Source organism: Xenopus tropicalis, chromosome 7 (assembly GCF_000004195.4).
Source record: "Xenopus tropicalis strain Nigerian chromosome 7, UCB_Xtro_10.0, whole genome shotgun sequence".
NCBI classification, from domain to species: domain Eukaryota; kingdom Metazoa; phylum Chordata; class Amphibia; order Anura; family Pipidae; genus Xenopus; species Xenopus tropicalis.
The window spans coordinates 8,151,490-8,159,825 of record NC_030683.2 but is presented as its reverse complement, the minus strand read 5'-3'; the positions used below and the strand labels follow the sequence as shown (position 1 = coordinate 8,159,825).

At 46.2% G+C, this 8,336-nt stretch overlaps 1 protein-coding gene across 1 annotated transcript; it reads left to right on the top strand.

Annotated features, from left to right (window-relative positions):
- The first annotated feature begins 1,650 nt into the window (after nucleotides 1-1,650).
- On the top strand, nucleotides 1,651-8,067 carry LOC105946701 (nuclear distribution protein nudE-like 1-A). Its single transcript, XM_031905754.1, has 3 exons — nucleotides 1,651-1,677; nucleotides 4,932-5,080; nucleotides 7,843-8,067. The coding sequence occupies exons 1-3, from the start codon at nucleotides 1,651-1,653 to the stop codon at nucleotides 8,027-8,029; spliced, it is 363 nt and encodes a 120-aa protein (XP_031761614.1). The 3' UTR covers nucleotides 8,030-8,067.
- Nucleotides 8,068-8,336: the final 269 nt, after the last annotated feature.

Here is an 8,336-nt window from a genome sequence, read left to right as displayed (position 1 = left end):
TTGAGGCCAGATATCGGTCGGGCAGGCTAGTCGGGAGTGCCCATACACAGACCGATTAGCTGCCGAATCTGTCCAAGGGACCCATATCGGCAGCTATAGTCGGCCTGTGTATGGGGACCTTTAGTTAGGATGACCACTTCCTGCAGGATGTGGGCTCTTCCTCTTTGGCATTCCTATCTGTCAGAACAGGTTGCACATTGAGCCTGGGACCCAATAGGCCCAGAAGTCTGTTAGACTCTGTTATAGCACGCTTTAGGAGTGTGACTGAGTTCAGGGCTATTTAGTATGAGCAGCTATACGCTCCCACACAGGAGAAAATAGAGGGTTTAGTACACCCAAGGCTCTGCTGCCTTACTGTAGGGACCCAGTGTCAGACATAGGATTTAGGCTGTTATTAACCCCTGAACCACCGTCGCTGTAGGGATCTGGTCCAGATAAGGCAGACACCACCCTTGGGACTCATGGCTATCCCTTATACCTATCTCCGCAGTGGTGCCATACTATTTCTGCTATCTGCAACTGCATTTGACATTTATGTGCTATTCTACCTCAAAGCTGTGAGCTGCAATAACAGTCTATGGGCATTTGTGACATAAATGGAAATACCCATGCTTGGCTGGCACAGAACCAGGTCATACCAGAACCCCAGCGCTAATGGTACAGGCCGGAGCTGCTTCCAGTTCCCTTCTGGGAAGTCCCTGAGGAGGGCAGCACCATGCATTGTGGTACCAATTGGCTGTTGCATTCTGCTGCTACAGGGAAGCTAAGTACAGCTGTTGACAGGGGATGCTGGGTAATGTAGTTGTGCATCACCAGATGTATCAAACGTTCCCTTTTCCCTGCTTTGGAGAAACAGTCTGGCTCCTACCTTGACACCTTCATTGTAGCTGTCCACCAGGCTGTTGTGTGCAGGCAGGTTCCCCAGGTGGCTGGGGGCCCCAGGGCGTGGAGGTTTCTTTGGTGGAGCCGAGTGATCTGCGCATAAACAGAGCTGCGTTGAGCTGGAGTTCAACTAAGTGCTGTATGTGAGGAGCCCTGTGTGTGGCCCTCCTGTCACTCAAACTGGCCCTCACCCAGAACCTACTTACCTGGCTTTCCAACGGGTTGGTATATGTGCTGGTTCCCAGCCTGCAAAGAGAAAGGGCAAAATTATATTGGTTACATACGACTGGTGCAAACGTACAGTTCTGCGCACACAAGCAGCCGCCTATAAATAATCATACACACACATAGCAAGGGGCAATACGGATTGGCTTTCTGTTGGGGTAAGGAAACAAAATGGGCCCCTAAAAGGGCCACTGTAGGCATGATGTGATCAGCAGGTACATTTGTATAAGGAACATTTCCTATTTAGCACAGAGCAGGAGAGGCCAAAGTGAGATTTTTCAATGGAAGTGGGGGCGGCCATGTTGGTTCTGCTAAGCACAAGTCATATGATCACCCTATAAACAATACATTAGGAGCAGGGGTCAAGCATGGGAGATGGGGGGGATGGTGATAATTGGACCCCTGTCAGAGAGACACCCCATCATGTTTATGATTTATATTAATTTAAATTTTTCCATGGAAGTGGGAGCGGCCATGTTGGTTCTGCTAAGCACAAGTCATATGATCACCCTATAAACAATACAACAGGAGCAGGGGTCAAGCATGGGAGATGGGGGGGACGGGGACCATGTAAAGACCCTAGTGCAGGGCAGTATGTCTCATGGGGGGGTACAGGGATGTTGGAAATTTCCTTTTTCCCTTCCCAATGTCCCCCCAGGCAGAAACTATTTCCACCCTCCAGCACCTGAAAAACAAATGTAAATGCAAGGACTTGGGCGGGGCACTTGGGCAGGGGCAGGGTAGGTGCTACAGGCTGACCAGCTGGGGTTAGTAGCCCCAGGTGGCTAATCAGTAGCCCTTAGAACCCTGGCTGGTCAGTCTCACAGCTCTCTTCGAGTGAAATAGACATTGAGAGAGGTCTGGGAACTCAACGCATAGAAGTCTATGTGCCTGGCCACACACGCCTACCTGGTCTGAGGTCTGTAACTGCCGTCACTGTGTTCTGTCTGATGCCTTATTGCTGCTCAGAGATATTTTTGTTGTTCTCGGAAGAAAACTGCCCCTGCCATAGGTAGATTTATTGCGCAGGCTCTATTTGGTGCCCCTGGGGGCAGTTGGAACCATGTATTTATTCCCCCGAGGACATTGATCTGACCACTGACTATTTTGATGCCAAATCAGGCAAAATGTGTTTGTTTGGTGCTGAGGCCACAGTATACAGGCAGCTATAGGTTCCATACCCCCCCCCCCCAGCCCTGAATAGATCTTTGTCCTGTTTGTCCTGCTGCTGGGGGTTAAATTCCCTCCTCCCTCACCTTAAGCAACCTCTCCGTTTGCCCTTTGCCCCTGTCCCAGACTCTGGGAGGCAACAGGGCACAGAGGTTTTCCCAGGTAACAACTGTCTGGCGTCTGTCCTGCCCACGTGGGCACCGCGCTGAGCACCGGGGCACAATCAGGAGGGCTATGGGGTGGCAGCCCCTGCGAGGCTTTTTCCAAGAAGAGCAACAACCGATTCTTCATAATAAAAAAAAACTCTTGTGATATTTGTTTAATGTTTCCCATGGCAGCGCCCGTACCTGCACCTACAGCCGACCATTCCATACCCTGTGCCCTCAGTGACTGCTAATATCCTTATCATTTACAGCAGGGGGTACATTATCCCTTATAATACATGAGTGATACTCAGAGTTCCCTGTATAACTCAGCCTGCAGCCTTGTGCCTTTATATGGGCACAGAACCCCTCAGTGACTGCTAATATCCTTATCATTTACAGTAGGGGGTACATTATCCTTATATACATGAGTGATACTCAGAGTTCCCTGTATAACTCAGCCTGCAGCCTTGTGCCTTTATATGGGCACAGAACCCCTCAGTGACTGCTAATATCCTTATCATTTACAGTAGGGGGTACATTACCCCTTATAATACATGAGTGATACTCAGAGTTCCCTGTATAACTCAGCCTGCAGCCTTGTGCCTTTATATGGGCACAGAACCCCTCAGTGACTGGCTAATATCCTTATCATTTACAGTAGGGGTACAGTATCCCTTATAATACATGAGTGATACTCAGAGTTCCCTGTATAACTCAGCCTGCAGCCTTGTGCCTTTATATGGGCACAGAACCCCTCAGTGACTGCTAATATCCTTATCATTTACAGTAGGGGTACATTATCCCTTATAATACATGAGTGATACTCAGAGTTCCCTGTATAACTCAGCCTGCAGCCTTGTGCTTTATATGGGGGGCACAGAACCCTCAGTGACTGCTAATATCCTTATCATTTACAGTAGGGGGTACATTATCCCTTATAATACATGAGTGATACTCAGAGTTCCCTGTATAATCAGCCTGCAGCCTTGTGCTTTATATGGGCACAGACCCCTCAGTGACTGCTAATATCCTTATCATTTACAGTAGGGGTACATTACCCCTTATAATACATGAGTGATATCAGAGTTCCCTGTATAACTCAGCCTGCAGCCTTGTGCCTTTATATGGGGGGCACAGAACCCCTCAGTGACTGCTAATATCCTTATCATTTACAGTAGGGGGTACATTATCCCTTATAATACATGAGTGATACTCAGAGTTCCCTGTATAACTCAGCCTGCAGCCTTGTGCCTTTATATGGGCACAGAACCCCTCAGTGACTGCTAATATCCTTATCATTACAGTAGGGGGTACATTATCCCTTATAATACATGAGTGATACTCAGAGTTCCCTGTATAACTCAGCCTGCAGCCTTGTGCCTTTATATGGGCACAGAACCCCTCAGTGACTGCTAATATCCTTATCATTTACAGTAGGGGGTACATTACCCCTTATAATACATGAGTGATACTCAGAGTTCCCTGTATAACTCAGCCTGCAGCCTTGTGCCTTTATATGGGGGGCACAGAACCCCTCAGTGACTGCTAATATCCTTATCATTTACAGTAGGGGGTACAGTATCCCTTATAATACATGAGTGATACTCAGAGTTCCCTGTATAACTCAGCCTGCAGCCTTGTGCCTTTATGGGCACAGAACCCCTCAGTGACTGCTAATATCCTTATCATTTACAGTAGGGGTACATTATCCCTTATAATACATGAGTGATACTCAGAGTTCCCTGTATAACTCAGCCTGCAGCCTTGTGCTTATATGGGGGCACAGAACCCTCAGTGACTGCTAATATCCTTATCATTTACAGTAAGGGGGTACATTATCCTTATATACATGAGTGATACTCAGAGTTCCCTGTATAACTCAGCCTGCAGCCTTGTGCCTTATATGGGGGGCACAAGAACCCCTCAGTGACTGCTAATATCCTATCATTTACAGTAGGGGGTACATTATCCCTTATAATACATGAGTGATACTCAGAGTTCCCTGTATAACTCAGCTGCAGCCTTGTGCCTTTATATGGGCACAGAACCCCTCAGTGACTGCTAATATCCTTATCATTTACAGTAGGGGGTACATTATCCCTTATAATACATGAGTGATACTCAGAGTTCCCTGTATAACTCAGCCTGCAGCCTTGTGCCTTTATATGGGCACAGAACCCCTCAGTGACTTCTAATATCCTCATATTTTACAACAGGGGGGACTTTATTTAATATAATATACAAGTTTCGGTGAGTCATGTGACAAATGACATCACTAAGCTCCGTTTATAAGGATATCATTTACAGTTTGGTCTCATAGGGAAATGACCCAATGGAGAGTTCCCCATTGCTCCGTATGGGAGCAAAATGTTCAATTTTGCCTGCGGCGGGGCGGCATGCCGCCCCTATGTTTGTGCCGCCCTAGGCCCGGGCCTTTGTGGCCTCGCCACAAATCCGGGCCTGCACCCACCATTGCCCATAGTAACCCCTTGGGGCCCTTTATTGTAGGAGAAGCTAGAGCACCAGTACGCACAGAGCTACAAACAGGTGTCGCTGCTAGAGGATGAGTTGGCCCGCGCTCGCAGCATAAAGGATCAGTTGCACAAGTACGTAAGGGAGTTGGAACAGGCCAACAACGACTTGGAAAGAGCCAAAAGGTGAGTTATGGACTGGGAGGGGGGAGTCTTCATTGCAACTCCAGACATGGCTTGGCCGTCCCACAGTGGGCTGGAAAAGGTGCATACTATGTAGTTCTATAAATGCTGTTGTTGTACTGGCATTCATGGGTGAAGACACACAGAGCTACTAGTAGCAGCTACTGAAACAGACAATGCTGATCATTTACTGATAATTGTCCCTACGTGTGTTTAGCCAAGGCAATTCTCAGTATTGTCTATGGCAGGGGAATTTCTGCCATTTAGTAGCTGCTACTAAGTACAATTCCAAGAACCCGGAGAGTACACTTATTTGTAGTGAAGCAGTGTAAATTTTATTGAGACATCTTTGAGCACTACATGTTTCGGCTAAACAGCCTTCCTCAGGTGCATACAGAAGTGAAAATAGCAGAACGAATAAATACCCTACACCCACCAACAAGTTACACCAGCTCCACAGTGTGGCCAGGTGTATAGATTTTTAGGGAAAGAAATTGTACTGCCATCTAGTGGCCTACTGACAATGTAACACCTTAGAAGTAGTATACAATTCTTGAATCAATTTATGGTACAGCAACAATGTATTCAATATTTAGTAACAGTGTCTGCAAACAGCAATGTATTCTGTGTTTGCAACAATTATATAAGGAAAGTAAAGCTTCTCCTACCCGACACCAATTAGGTAGAGAAATGGTTCTTTTTCTGAAAGGAGTCCCTCATGCAAAAGTTCATTGCTGTAAGGATAGAAGGCATATTATTATAGGAAACATTTAAAGCTTAATGTGGCCATGTGGTAAGATGTACATAGGTCAGACTGCTAGACCTGTTAAAACACGGATACGTGAACACAAATATTCCATAACCACTTATGACCCCGAAAAAAAGAAAACACAAACACCCGTGGGCAAGCATTTCTATTCACATAAACATACACCAGCAACATTACGCTGGTTGGTCCTAGAGGATGTAATTGTCCCAAAGAGGGGAGGGGATAGAACACGCCTGCTTTTACAACAGGAGGCAAAATGGATACACACATTGGATACATTGGAGCCACTAGGCATGAATGAGGCTTTAAGCTTTAAATGTTTCCTATAATAATATGCCTTCTATCCTTACAGCAATGAACTTTTGCATGAGGGACTCCTTTCAGAAAAAGAACCATTTCTCTACCTAATTGGTGTCGGGTAGGAGAAGCTTTACTTTCCTTATATAATTGTTGCAAACACAGAATACATTGCTGTTTGCAGACACTGTTACTAAATATTGAATACATTGTTGCTGTACCATAAATGGATTCAAGAATTGTATACTACTTCTAAGGTGTTACATTGTCAGTAGGCCACTAGATGGCAGTACAATTTCTTTCCCTAAAAATCTATACACCTGGCCACACTGTGGAGCTGGTGTAACTTGTTGGTGGGTGTAGGGTATTTATTCGTTCTGCTATTTTCACTTCTGTATGCACCTGAGGAAGGCTGTTTAGCCGAAACATGTAGTGCTCAAAGATGTCTCAATAAAATTTACACTGCTTCACTACAAATAAGTGTACTCTCCGGGTTCTGGGAATCGTATTTGTAAGATATACAGCCAGCACGGGGACTGCTACCGGTTGAGGAGTACTTACTGAACACACTGGAAGCTACGTCAGGACGTCTACCTATATTTGCAGATATCTGCTACTAAGTAGCTCTGTGTGTCTTCACCCTATCACATGGTATCCCAGGCATTCGGGGTACCAGTTAGTGCCATGTAATGCAGGAGCATGCCCACAGTGCTACCTTAAGGGCAAAGACACGTGGCGATTTGTCACTGTGACTTTTTAAAAAGTTGCGGCAACTAATCTGCATGCTGAAAATGAGCACGTGATTTGTTTCGACTAAGTTAATTAAAAGTAGCAGCAACTAATTGCCCTGTGTGTCTTTGCCCTAAAGGAATTTGTTTGTCCCCATAGTTTTATGTTTTAGGGTGAAGATACCGGGAGCTACTTAGTAGCAGCTACTTGTCACGGCTACTAAATGCCAGAAAATCCCCTGCCATAGACAGTACTGAGAATTGCCTCTGCTAAACACACGTAGGGACAATTATCAGTAACTGATCAGCATTGTCTGTTTTAGTAGCCATAACAAGTAGCTGCTATTAGTAGCTCTGTGTGTCTTCACCTTAATGGGTGTTAATGGGATAAACTGGACAGAGCAGCTCCTCCCCCACAGTTCGGGCACTTTTATTGGCCAGATTCCGATAAATGGTGTCACAATCTGTGATGTCATTGGGCAGTTTGGGATTGCCGGGAAGCGTCTCCATAAATCTGTTTCTCTGCTTAGCACCCAATGTATTTCCTATCAATCATTCTGGGCGTGGCTAAGGAGCTTTATAAATAGGCCCCGGCCTGCGAGATGCGTGGGCGGCAGTAGGGATGTGTCTCTGTCTGTGACTTCTGTCTGCAGGGCGCGGCGTCACGCAGGATATGAACACAATAACTCCCTGTTCTCTTTTAATTGGGGATCTTCTTCATACGGTTATTTATAGTAAGGGACGCTGCCCTGTCGCTATATCTGCGCGTTACGTAACGTTCCCGGGGAGCAGCGAGGGTTCCCTACAATGGCAGCCAAGCAGGTACTTGTCCTTTAGTGGAAGTGAGAGTTCCATCCACTGCGAGTTCTCACTCAGTACGTGCAAATCCTTTATTACATAACTGCTGTCAGCGCAGTACAACTGGGTTCCTGTGAAACTGTAACCCAACGCCTTTCTCTGTCCCCTTGTAGGGCGACCATCGTGTCTCTGGAAGACTTCGAACAAAGGCTGAATCAGGCCATCAAAAGGAACGCTTTCTTTGAGAGCGAGTTGGATGAAAAGGAGTCTTTGTTGGTGTCGGTGCAGAGGCTGAAAGACGAGGCGCGAGGTATAATTAGAAACCGTATATTGGCGGTTATTCTACCTGGGGCACAATAGGCGGACGCGCCACTTTCCCCTGTAATGGTTAGTTATTCTCCTCCCATAAACACACAATACAATTTAGTGTCACTAGGTTTTGAACCTCAATCAGTTTCTAACTGCACAGCGAGTTTGGGAGCTGCTAGCGAGTGTTGCATGTAGATTAAGTGTATAGTAGGCGTTATAAACAAAAAAGGCGTTTGAAACTTAAAAGGCACTATACAAGGGATTGCACTCGGGAGACTGTAAGTACCAGTGGCAATATGAGTTGCAGTATGATTGCTGGTGTTACTCAGTGTGCATCTTGTCGCATGTATGGGGTCCT